Genomic DNA, 13285 nt, shown 5'->3' on the forward strand with positions numbered 1-13285 from the left:
GCTATTTAAATAATATAGTCATGCATTCCTCAGATGGAAATCATTTTGCTTATGGCAAGACACAACTTTAGATTTATTTGTCCTCATTGCATTTAAAGTATTTATTTGGGGACCTGATTATTCAAAAACATATTTTCTCTCAGGGAGACTGAAAGGCAAAAGGTAAACAGACCAATCCAACCTGGAATAAAACAAACCACTCTGCTTTATCTGAATGAAAAGAAAAATATCCTTCCAGAGAAATGCTGGAATCTCAGGTATATGAATGCCTAAACAGGAGTGGTACGGCTCTCCCAGAAAACTTCCTGCCTTCCCAAATTTTTTGTCCTTGCTATAGAAAGTACACTAATATTTCTGATAATGTGGGTGTTTCCTTCCTTCTTCAGCAAACATCATTCCAGGAGAAAAACTTGGCGGAAAAATCAGGCAGATCAAACATTTTATGTGCCAGATAGAGTTCAGGGAATAGCTATCCTAACAAACTGCTCTGGGGAGTGTACTAGCATCCTACCAAAAACCACTGAGAACTTAACTATTTGGGTGTTTCCTGCCAGAAGGGCACAGTACCTCCTTACCCACCACTAAACCCTGACACAATAAGAAGGAATTTGTTTCCCGTTGACAAGCTGGGTCATGGTGAAATATGGCAGAAGGGCTCATAGTCACCTTCCTCACATATAACTGACTACAAGGGTATAGTGACCTGCTCGGTACAGTAGTTACAGATTATTACAGGTTTTGTAGTGTTGCAGCCCAGCACAAGTTTATTTCTTGCCTATCATCCTGAAATATCAATGCAATGAGTCTGACCTGTTCAGAGCTATTGCTACTGCTAGCTGTTATTTTAGGATTTATAGAGTCATCAAAAGTTTTTAACTGTCTTTGCAAACATACTTCTTGAAATAGAAAAATTATCAAAACTTTGTGTAATGCTCTAACAAAACAACAACAACAAAAAGACATTCTGGCAATGTAACTAGAAAGAAGACAACATTTAAATAAAAAATTTATTAACAATGTAAAACGTTTAATATCTTACAATCTGAGACAATTCTGGCATGCCCTATAAGAGTTAATACTTAGTGATGCAGACACCATGCTTTGAATTCTACTGGAAACAAAATAAGTTTGTGTTGTGTTTTACATTGTTTATTTTAATACACCTTATTTTAATAAATTATTTATTTTTTTCAAAAGCTTATAGAGATCCTACTGGCTTCAAAGGAAATCTGTTGGTTCTATGCATTGTACAGTATGTAGATATGACTTCTCTGTATTTACAGGTTCTAAGTATTTTCATATATGGTTTGTGTATCACAAATTAAGATTTTTTCTATGAAGTTTTTAAATTGAGATATAGTGGAAGACTAAATATGAATGAAAGCACAAAAAGCAACTGGAGATTTTGTGCAAATTCTGTTACAATATTATTTAAATGTTTTAGAACTTTAATACTTTTGCTGTTAAATAGTTTTCTATGCTTAAAGACTGTTAGAATATGATGCAGTATTTTAATATGATACTAATAAGAGTACTGTACTATGCACAAACTTTTAGCTGCAGTTCAAACAATAAAAAACTTCAAAATTATAGGTTAACCATAATTCATGTGTCTTTGCGTGGCTGAAAGTAAGCATGCAAAACATACTTTTAAAAGTTTTAAAAACATTATTAGTTATGCTAGATTTATTTCACAGCTGTTTTTTCATCACCATAACCTTAAACTATTAAAACCCTTATTTTGAAAAGTGGGATAGAGCAGAAGAGAAAAAGGAACAGGCAAGTGTAGAAAATGTACTTAATAATCAAGAGTAGCAATGTTCATCTTTCCAGTGGTCAAATAACAGTGGTTTAATTAAAGTTATGATTTTCTTTGTGCCTCTGTACTTAGTCTTCTAACTTGAGACAAGACAACACAGTCCAAAGAATCTTCGCTTTCGTCTTCTTACCAATGGATACGGAGTCAAGTTTAGGAGGCTGCTATCATCTGTGATGAAAAATCCCACACTTTAATACAAGCACGTATACATGCACACACAGAGTTTGTATCATTTTTGTGTCCTAACGGCACCTACATGATCAAGTAACAGATCCCATTTTTCTAGGTGTAAAGCAAATAATAACCTGAATTTTGTATATGAGAGTCTTACAATCTTAATTATCACAATCTCCGTGATAATACAATAGAAATTTTGGCAAGAAGAATACTACTTCTACGAAAAAACCTAAATAAAATTCCATCTTTAGTACTGGGAGACCTTACTGCATGGATGAATAATGTTATAGTCCCAAATGAAACCTAAATATAAGTAGCTTGAGATCTTCATGCAAATCAGTGAGAATTTCCATATAAAAATGCAACACTAGAATATCTTGTCACATCTAAGGAAAAAAGACTTGTCTGGGAACGACAGCACAATATCTTCACTCTGTTTCTGGTTAGCTTTCTACCTTTTATATTAACTGCTTCTAAATTAATACAAAAGGTGCCTATCCTTAGTGCCTATCCTTACGTTAACTCATGCACCGTCAGCAAGCTATCCTGAAAAATCTTTAGAATTCACTTCCAATTTGAGCCATCTTCAGGCACGGTTTCAGGCTAGGAGCTATGCCTCATTATGTTCCCATTCTGGTTACATGAGGGACCTAGTTTTGATTGTAGGCTCGAGACACTACTCTAATACAAATACTTAACTACAGTAACATAGATAAGAGATCATTCAATGTTGTGACTCTAGATTACAAACCTCATCAACTAAATTTCTTAGCATAGTAACTTTCCTGCTGTCACTTAAGAGAATTCCATACAAAAAAACAGCTCTGTGAGCAGTCAGTAACACTATGTAAAGCTTTTGTGGGCTTGCAACCTTAACTCTATTCTGGCTGTCACTGAAATTAACACCAAAATACTCATTTACTGAGAGCACGATTAGGTCCTGTAAAGATGAGCTCATTCAATGGCATTCATTTGTCTCATAATCATTCTCTTAAACAGTACTTGTAATGCATATACATGGCAAAATTGCAGTTCAGATCATAGTAATTACCTATAATGGATTTTGTTTATTTATTTACACTGTTAACTAGCTTTAACTAATTAAAGGTCTTGGAACATTTAAAAAAATGTAAGTGCTGTATGACTAATGAGTATGACTGTCCGTTCCTGAGGCACCCATTCTCAGAGGTCACCTGTAAACTATGACCACAGTTGGAATCTGTGAGAGCTGCAAGAACACCATTTATGATTACCTGGTCCTGAGGCACGTCTCAGAGCTTTTGAACTCTAACTGACATGTTTCACACCCTGCTGCACCAACGATCAGTCATTTTCTGGCCAGTGTTGAAGGGCAGTGCAGACAGCAGACAGTGGAGAATAATTCTGTATGCCTGTATGTGTTCTGAACTCAAGTTTCTATAGGCTTTACATCCCTCAAGTTTGTCTTCTCCTTCCTTATTTCCACCACGCTCCTTTCTTCTAGGCTAGGCATAGAGTTTTTGGCATTTTTCCAGTCTCTATAACGGTACATCTGTATAATTTATCATAAGCGATTTCCTTTCTCCTTTCACATAGTTTTCCACCAAGCCATCCTGCTGTAAACTCTTACTTATATAATCAATTAATCAGTTCTATATTAAGCTCTTACCATATTATGATGATGCTAGACTGCTCAGTTACTTGGGACAAGATCTAGGACCCGTTAGACTTCATCAGATAACACTATGCAAAGACTACGTACGCAGCGTTTAAGAAATACACATTACCAAGAAGAAATCAAAAAGGGTATCACTGTATGTTGTTCATGTGAAAAGAGTCCTTGTAGACATGGAAAATTTAACATTGCTGGGCCACAAAATGAAGGCAAATTGCTAAATATATGCATAGGATGGAGATACTGTCCCCCTGTGCATTGGTACATGGTGCCTTATGACTGGTCCCTGGGAAAAGCAGGCTTGTTAGCAGACTCAAGGCAAGAATCTTTTCTGCAGAGTCAGTGTCATGTCACAGCAGTTACAAGCCTTGCAAGGGTAAAGCACACCCCATTACTAAGCAAGATCCCTATCACACTCTGTGCAACTTACACCTTCATTACCTTTGAAAAAGAATGCCTCCTGACACAAGGATTAGTTGTGCTGCTGCCTTCATGTCACCTTGAAAAGTCTATTGTCACCTTGAAAAGTCTATTATTTTATCTATAGATGCCGTATCTACAAAATTCCAGAATACCTCATATGAAACTCGAGAGGCCAAAGTTCACATACCAAATTCTGGCTCAACTTAATCAGTAGGGATAGATTTTTCTTTTTATAACTTCTATTAAACTACACTAGATTTTTTTATCTAGTAGAAGGCAAAACCTTTCATTATCTTAATTTTCCTTACAGAAAGAAAATACAAAACCTACCTTGATTTTTCAGTGGTAAAGGCATAGTCTCCCTGAGTTTACTTAAAAGGTTTTTCATTTCTCTCATATCTCTGTGGAAACAAAAGTTGAAAGAGATACAATGGAACAGCAGTTGAAAAATGAATGGGGAATGGCTCACAGTATACCTTTATATGCTGAAATAATGGAGCAATAAATACAAAAACCTATTGGGCAAGAATTTGGTTCACATACGTGTAACAGAAGAAGCACATCACAATAAAAGGCAGTAGATTTAATCAGGGAGCACTTTTAAGCCCGTCTGATATTAACTACTTGAATCTGGTCCAAATTTATCATCTAATCTGGCACTTGTGTATTCCATACTAAGTGAGTTGGTGGGCACAATGTGATCCTAGTGGCAAAGTACACAACATGCCTTAAAATTAGCACAAGCAAGCACTATTGTCAACTTAATACTCTTTATCAGCATTTCGTATCCTGTGCCATGAATGCATTTCATTGTTCAAAAGGAAATTAAAATCCCCAACATTTAAGCTCCCTGCACATTAAATGAAAATTTCAGAAACAGAGCTGTCACTCTCACCCCTCTTAGGACTCTGGCGCAAAATTTTCTACAAGGCAGAAGACAGAAAATATGATAACAAAATACCATCTCACAAAGCAAGTTACGTTTGGATATATTTTGAGAAGCAAGAAGTTGCAAAAAGGTTCCTGTTTTACAGATAGATGGCAGACTAGCAATTCTGTGTGCAGGTTTGTTATGTCTTAAGCCTTTCAGGATTTAAAAACAATGTGGTCTTGACTCATTCATCTACATATAAAATGGTTCTTAGAAATGAAGCAGCATGACTAACAATAAATTGCTGTTTTATTCTCCAAGTTAATCTCTCAGTAGCATAGAACTTCATTTTATATAAATAAACATGGTAACCATTAAAATCTCAGCAGCAGTAGCAAAATAATCAAATCCATAAAACCAGGTATTTTTGGCAAAAACGTTGGCAATCAGGTTGCTCCCTACTGCATGCTCTCATTTTTGCCTTTCAGCTGCACAGTTAAGAGAGTAAAAGAAGTCCAAACCCATGGATGATGTTCCCCTCCCCTCCTAAGACTTCCACATTGATAACTATGGGCAGAAACAAATGAACTAGATTCTGTGCTTTTGATTTATGAAACCAGAACCATAGGCTAGCAGATTTCACATACAAAATCAGAAACCACTGAAGATGAGACATAAGCTGCCTCTTTCAGAGAACCCGGTGCACTAGCAGCCTCGTTTCCCATACTTTGTTTTTAACAACTACCCTCTGGTAAGCAGCGTAATTAAGGATGTCACTTCTCTCCGCCTTTCTTTCAGGAGTTGCTCTCAGATGCATTAAATGTAACAGAAATGCTAACAGATTATTTGATTTACTAATACCTTTTATAGTAGCAACACTGGCTGCCTAATTGGAAAAAACTAAATAAACCGTAGACAGAAATTTGTTTTGTTTAGGAATGAAGTGCTACACATACCTGTCAGTGTTTTCAATATCTGTGGAAACCTGCCATAAATGCTGTTGAATATCTGTTGGTGATGATGATGTGTCTTCTAAAATAGGTACTTCAGAACTCTCCTCCACTTTAGTATCTAGGATCTTGGGTGGGGCACAAGGTTCTTTTCCTTTAAAATATTTAAACAAAACATACATCCCCATTAAGTTCTGTACTCAGATTATGTAATTGATGTTTTTGAGCCTGATCTTGCACAATATAAATGAAGTGGTGAATGCAAACTCTGAGGAAGAACTGTTCATAAAGAGAGCAGACCGCACCAAACTGCTAATCAGTGCTGATACTAAACAAAACTGAGAGAAGACCCATGCAAGCATGTGTCACCCGTAGAATTGTACACAGTATTATGAAAGGTTTCAGTTAAACTCCAGTGACTCACATGTGACACAAAAATAAGAGCCAGAGGACAAAACAGAACAAAACAAGTACAGAAAATACAGCATACATTCTGAAAGCAACTTGAAAATCTTTGACACTAAAGAACACTGTAATTACAGCAATACTAAGGGAAAACAAAAGACGAAAATGTGCAGCTTTTTACTTCAACATTTTAAAAGCAATACATAGCTGCGACCGCTCACAGTCCAATATGCATTGTATTCCGAATTTCCATGCTTACACTTGCCTAATTCATGCTCACTATATGAAAAAGAAATGCGGTGTTGGAATTGAACGGGGGCTTCCTGACAGATCTGCCAGAGCTTTTGTCAGGGAGATAAAGTATGTGCCCCATGACAGTGGAGCATGCAGGAGAGTTAAGCACTGGTGGGGTTTTTTGGCAAAGTTGCAAACCTCCTGTGGGCTGTCTGATGGTACTCCTTTTCTGTAGTGGCACGTACAGTCCTGGCACCAAGTACATTTAAATGAAAAAAATCAAATTAGAGTGCACCTCAGGCACATTATCGAGAAGTTAAAAGCTCTTCCCCCTCTGAGTTCTCCTTAAATGAAGAAGACAATCCCAGAAAACAAAACAAAACAAAACAAAACACCCAAACCTTTCTAAAAATAGAGAAAAAAAGAGTGAATGTTTAAACCAGTGGTATAAGGAGTTGAGTAGGAAATATTTTTTTCATCTCACAACTGTTGCAATTCGAAAACCTTCCACATCAGTAACCTGAGTAGTTAATATAAGGTTTGACAAAGAACAGGAAGAACAAGAACAGCTAATAAAGTAGTGGTCATTTAGCCCGTTCTTCTGGTACACTAGAGACCAAGGTTGCAGATCATGCTATACTGCTCTTCCACATCACAAGTAAGTATCCCTGCTATCAGGCTTGTAACCTTGTTTTTTTTAAACTAGAAGTTTCTGGATCTTAAGAAACTCCTTTTTTTTTTTTTTTTTTTTTGGCAGATTCTCTACATTGTTGTATTCTGGTAAATTATTCCTTTGCTGAAAAAAAATATTCTTAGCTCTTTGCCTGAACATCAAACTAGACATTACCTAAATTACAGAAAATCCTTGCCAAATGTTTTCCTTACTCTTTAAAGTTGGTAGGAAGCCCTTTTCCCTGCTTCCCCCCAGTAAAGTCATCTAGCTATGATTCCAAGAGATTGCATGATCTCACATAACAAGTTTATAATCTATAAAAGAATTATGTCCTGTGTCCCTTCTCTGCTGGTTACTTTGGCATCCACTGCTAACTTGTGCTTTGCAAGATCCCTCAGGTAGGCACTTTAACCCATCAAATGGTAGAAGATTACTTCAAAAATAGGAAAAGTAAAATGTTTAAGTTTTCTGATGTTGCAGTGACATAAGTCAGGTCAGTAAACAACACGACATCTTCCAGAGCAAGTGCAAGATGAGGAGGAGGATGATCACTGCCAGATGCAGTGGAAGGGAAGAAGTGAAGGCATGATGAGGGAGGGGAGATGGAGAGGAAGGGATTAAGATCTTTCTGTTGGTAACAAGTAATTATTCTGACTCAATTGCTTGTAGAACAGCAGCCTAAGCCTACTTCCCAGATAGGTTTTACTCCGTACCACTTGCATTTTTTTCTAGTTCTTAACTGCAGAGTATGCTGTTACTTTAAGGTAGTAAATATCGTACAATTTAAATTGTTAATTTGTGCACACTTCATCTTTCCCATTACAAGAAGCCCATAACACAAGACACTGTAACCAATATCTCACTTATCCCTTCTTTGTGAAAGAGGGTTGCCCCAGGGAAACCATCTAATTTGCCACTGATACCACAAGGTGTTATTGCTGGAACTGGGTATTAGTTAATTCTCCCATTATTTTGAAATGTTATGTTGGAAATCTGACCTGGCCTTTGGTGACATGCTGTCAAGAACAACCCTGTCTATAGATGTATCCTTCAGGGATGTGAAAAGTGTTTCAATGGAAACAATAACAATAGTAGATGAAATAAAAGTTAATGGCTCTTTTTCACAACTTGAGAACAAGAAGCACTGAAACTGTAACATTCTTTTTGTTAGCACAAAGGCAAGCTCTTGCAGATTTAACAGAATGAACAGCACAGATTTCAACTGAAATAGCTTTTAACCGTAATTCTGTTGTATTGTGAACAATTCATGAAGCCTTTATTGAATTTCAGAGCATCTGCTCAGTCACTTGAAAACAGCTAATAATAAAGGCTTTGCTTGAATAATAACGTATATGACTCAGGCTTAACATGTCTACTACACAGCCCGCAGAGAAACAAAAGCTCTTCAATCTTCTCATCCTTCTTGTGGGGGTAAGGATATCTTTTGTATTACACATTCTTAAAGTACAGATTTGAACCCTGAATTTTACTTTCAATTTAGTTTGTGGACTTTCATTAATTTCAGTTGGAGCTTGATCATGCACAGTATTTTCAGAGGTATCCACAGTCACTTGTTCCTGCCAGTGGACCAGACAGAGTTTCATTTTACTGTGAAATTTTACTATGAAGCATGATGTATTCTTTGTCTTCTCTTTGTCTTCTTTTTTTTTTTTTTTAACAAGCAGAAAATGCCTTTGGTATGATATTAAATTCACTGAATTAAATAATGCTGCAGATTAAACTTGCATGAGAATAAATAAGAGGGTAGCAAATGATCAGTTCAATAAGGATACATATATCATCTGTGACCACTGGTCTTCATGTGCCCCACCTGTTGTGCTCCTTACTGCTTCCGTGGTTATCTGTATGTGCTTCTGTTGTGCTGCGCTGTGTACCTGCTCTTAGTCATCACCTGTTTCCCAGAGAAAATTTCATAATGAAAAAAAGAAATCTGTTACAGGTCCCTCAGAGCTAGTTAGGCTTCACTGCAGATGAACTAGAAAGATCTTTAAGAGGAATAACAAAATTTAACAAAGCTGAGAGAAACCCTCTCTCAAAAAGAAGGCAGCATTTGCATCAGACTTCTAACCTGGCAATTAAGGATAAATGCACAAGCTATAGGTCACAGCTAAAGTAAATTAAATGTAGTACATACAAAGGGGAATAGGAAAGAATCGCGTAGGAAGTAAAAAAGAAATGTGGCAAATATGGCTAACAATCTGATGAACTTCATTTCTGACTTACACTTGGGACCTGCAGAACTCAGAAGTTGTCTCACTGGAAATACTATTATTAAGAAAAATGCAAAAGAAACAAGTCTATGATAGAGATTGTATTTTCCTCCTTCCATGCTTGCTTTTGTTCCATTCATTTTGGCCTCTTCGCAGTGTCCACACAAGAATGGGTGATTCCCTGGATTTTTTAAGCGCTTGTTCCTCCATACCTGTGTGGTTCTCTTCCCTCATGCATCTTATCCCTCTTGTGTAAGTAATATGTGTAAGTAATTACACCTATCTACCAGTCTTTAAACAGAATGCTAAAATCACAGCACATCCATTAAACAATCCTTCCTTTCTCCTTCAAAACTCTAAATAACATGTAATGTAAACAAAGCCAAATAAAACAAAAATCCCTTCACTGAATTGAGGATTTATTTTTATAAACTGTAATACAAGCTATCACAGGCTTTTAGTTACTATTTTAAAGAAATATCTGTTGTTATCACAAAACACATACTGGAAAAAGAACAATAATGGTATGAACTTCTTATATGGTAGATGATACACAGTTACTTGTGATTTGCTATCATTCTCATGTACCAACAATGCAGGGATGAGTTCAGTCTGAATTTATGTCACAAAAGCCTAATATTTTCTGTCCATAGTATGCACACATGATTTCCCCATAAGATTCAGTCCTTCTCTTTTTTACCTAAACATGCAGGCACCTACTACTCTTGTTAGTGCTGGTATCATTCTGCCCTCAGCTATGTTTATACACCTGAATGACAACACAGTCACTGGTCCCAGCCAGCACAGGTTCCTGAGGGGAAAGTCCTGCTTAACAAGCTTAATTTTGTTCTACAACAAGGCTACCCATCTAGTTGCCCAAGGGAAGCCTGTCAATGTGATCTTTTTGGATTCCAGTAAAGCCTTTGACACTGTCTCTCACAGTATCCTCCTGGACAATAAGTCCAGCCCACAGCTGGATAAACACACAGTGCAGTGGGTGAGCAATTGGCTGATGGGCCAGGCTCAAAGAGTTCTAGTAAATGGGGTTATGTCAGGCTGGCGACCAGTCACTAGCGGGGTTCCACACAGATCCATCTTAGGGCCAGCATTCTTCAATGTCTTTATAAATGACTTGGACACAAGACTGGAGGGAACGCTAAGTAGGTTTGCCGATGACACAAAATTGGGAGGAGCAATTGACACTCTCAAGGACAGAGAGGCCCTGCAGAGGGATCTGGACAAACTGGAAAACTGGGCAGTCACCAATCACATGTGCTTTAACAAGAGCAAGTGCTGGATTTCACACCTGGGACACAGCAACCCTGGCTGGGGGATGAGAGACTGGAAAGTAGCTCTGTGGAGAGGGATCTGGGAGTTCTGGTTTATGGCAAGTTGAACATGAGCCAATAGTGTGCCCTGGCAGCCAAGAGGGCAACCGTGTGTACCTGGGTGCATCCAGCACAGCATTGCCAGCTGGGCAAGGGAGGTGATTGTCCCGCTCTGCTCTGCACTGGTGTGGCCTCACCTGGAGCACTGTGTGCCGTTCTGGGTGCCACAGGATAAAAAAGATATAAAGCTACTGGAGAGTGTCCAGAAGAGGGGTACAAAGCTGGTGAAGGGTTTGGAGAGGAAGCCGTATGAGGACTGGCTAAAGTCACTCAGTTTGTTCAGCCTGGAGCAGGGGAGAGTAAGGGGAGACCTCATCATGGCTACAGCCTCCTCACAAGGGGAGAAGGAGGGGCAGGTACTGATCTCTTCTCTCTGGTGACCAGTGACAGAACCCGAGGGAATGTCAGGAAGATGTGCCAGGGGAGGTTTAGGTTGGACATTGGGAAAAGGTTCTTCACCCAGAAGGTGGTGGAGCACTGGAACAGGGTCCCCAGGGAGGTGTCACAGGCCCAAGCCTGACAGTGTTCAAGAAGAGACTGAACAACACCCTCAGACACATGGTGTGAACTGTGGGGTTGTCCTGTGCAGGGACAGGAGTTGGACTCAATGATCCCTGTGCATCCCTTCCAACTCAGGACATTCCGGGATGTCAGATGGGGCCCATATATCTCTGTTTACAGTGGTAGAGCTGTACTTCTTTCTTCAGGGCTTAAAATAGGCTTGTGGTAAAAATAAACAATATGTAGGTAACAAGCATTAAAGTATTTTGCATTTTATTCTGAGAAATTAATGTATAAAGATATCATTTAGAAAAAAAAAGACACAGGAAAGAATAAGACTTTGAGAACATTTCCTACAAGAAACTGTAAGATTCTGGGAATCTAATATATTGTGGACTTATTTTTTCCCATACATTGATTCAAATTCTTTTAAAATGACTAGAGCTATGTGTAAATAACTGACAGCATAAATTACCTCTCCATGTGTGTACGCTTCTTTTTCAACAAGTTTCAAACAATATACAAGGTTGAACAGATTCTCAACCACAAGAATATATTCTTATAATTACACATAAACTATGAGTTATTTTTTTCAGACTTGGCATAAATGGCTCTCGCTTTCCAATGTCACACTTCTTTGACAAGGTAGCTTTAACTACTTTTACAGCATGTTTTGAACTTTGGAAAACACTTCCAGTTTATTTTACCTGTCCCCTCTTGCTTTTGATTTGCTATATGGGCCTACTCCCTTAATTCCTAAAACAAGTACTTTGCTCAAATGCTGCATAGCTAGCTAATAGAATAAGTGCAATCTGCTATTTAGAGTTTAAAAAATATTTTCTAATATATGTAATTTCATAACCAAACCAATTATATCTGTAGATGATCCTAAGAAATTAATGGATTTTATGTAAACATGTATAGACATTAAATTTCATTAATGTGCACCACCACAGTGACATGCTATAATAATAATAATAATAATAGTAACAGCAACAATAATAATAATCTACAGTTTCTAAAAACAAAAGGATTATATTATGATTGTGGATATATGAATCAGAAAAGCTCTTCCATCTAATATGTTTACACATTAAAAATGCAATTAAGTTCTTTATAAAGTATCAATGAAAACATATGATCCCAAAATACTTGTGGCTGAATACAGAAATGTATGCTGGAGTGCACTTAAGAACGTTGTGACAGTTCTGGGTTTTCTCAATGTGGGACTGTGACAACCTCAGTATTAATTTGAAAAATGGGTAATCATATCCAGCAGCTTCCATGGAAAGAAAATATGTTGACTACTTCTTCTAAGATGTTGCTAGCTAAGCCAGGATTTGTTTATTTAATCAATATTGTGACCATGCAATATCAGTAAAGTAGACAAATAACATTTCATGGAATTAGAACTGAATTTTGTAAACACTTCAGAGAGGTACCTAAGCTCCTTCAGAATATCTTACGTTCCATGAAACTCCAATTCAACTTTTAAGAGGTATTGCTTGGTTAAAGAACTGTGTTTGACACTTCTGCCTAAGGCACAAAGCTATATAATGCAAATGATAGAGGGGAACAAAGAAAGCAAAACCAAGATAAAGAGAGAAGCTGTAGATCCTAGGTAAGTGAACTCATCTGTTGCTTGACAAAGTCTGAGAAAAATGACGCTATCCAAAGAAGTTCTGCCAGAGTGTGACAGTGATGCAGAAGAAAACTGGGTGAACAAATGCAGTGAGAAGCTTCACAAGATTTGCTGGAAGAGACAGAACAAGAGCTGCTCTCTGCCCTATCTGCCACCCTCCCATGAGTATTTGCTGTGGTCACCCCCAACAGGTACTGGCTATGACAAAAAAGACAGGAAGATCCTTAAAGCCATCGTATTAGAAACAGCATGAAGACACAAGAGAGTTTCTCACAGTGCTGCCCTGAAAACTGAACTCTATACCTGCCCAAAGTTTT

At 37.7% G+C, this 13285-nt stretch overlaps 1 protein-coding gene across 1 annotated transcript in view; it reads right to left on the reverse strand.

Moving 5' to 3' along the window:
- Nucleotides 1-988: 988 nt before the first annotated feature.
- The window catches only part of RGS7BP (regulator of G protein signaling 7 binding protein), a 43716-nt gene continuing 31419 nt past the window's right edge, over nucleotides 989-13285 (reverse strand). The window contains exons 4-6 of the mRNA XM_082074319.1: nucleotides 5901-6048; nucleotides 4404-4474; nucleotides 989-1987 (exon numbers count right to left, since the gene is read on the reverse strand). Of these exons, the coding sequence (XP_081930445.1) occupies nucleotides 1896-1987; nucleotides 4404-4474; nucleotides 5901-6048 (311 nt within the window). The 3' untranslated portion in view covers nucleotides 989-1895. The remainder of the gene's footprint in view (nucleotides 1988-4403; nucleotides 4475-5900; nucleotides 6049-13285) is intronic.

Source organism: Streptopelia decaocto (assembly GCF_964273445.1).
Source record: "Streptopelia decaocto genome assembly, chromosome: Z".
In the NCBI taxonomy this organism is placed as follows: domain Eukaryota; kingdom Metazoa; phylum Chordata; class Aves; order Columbiformes; family Columbidae; genus Streptopelia; species Streptopelia decaocto.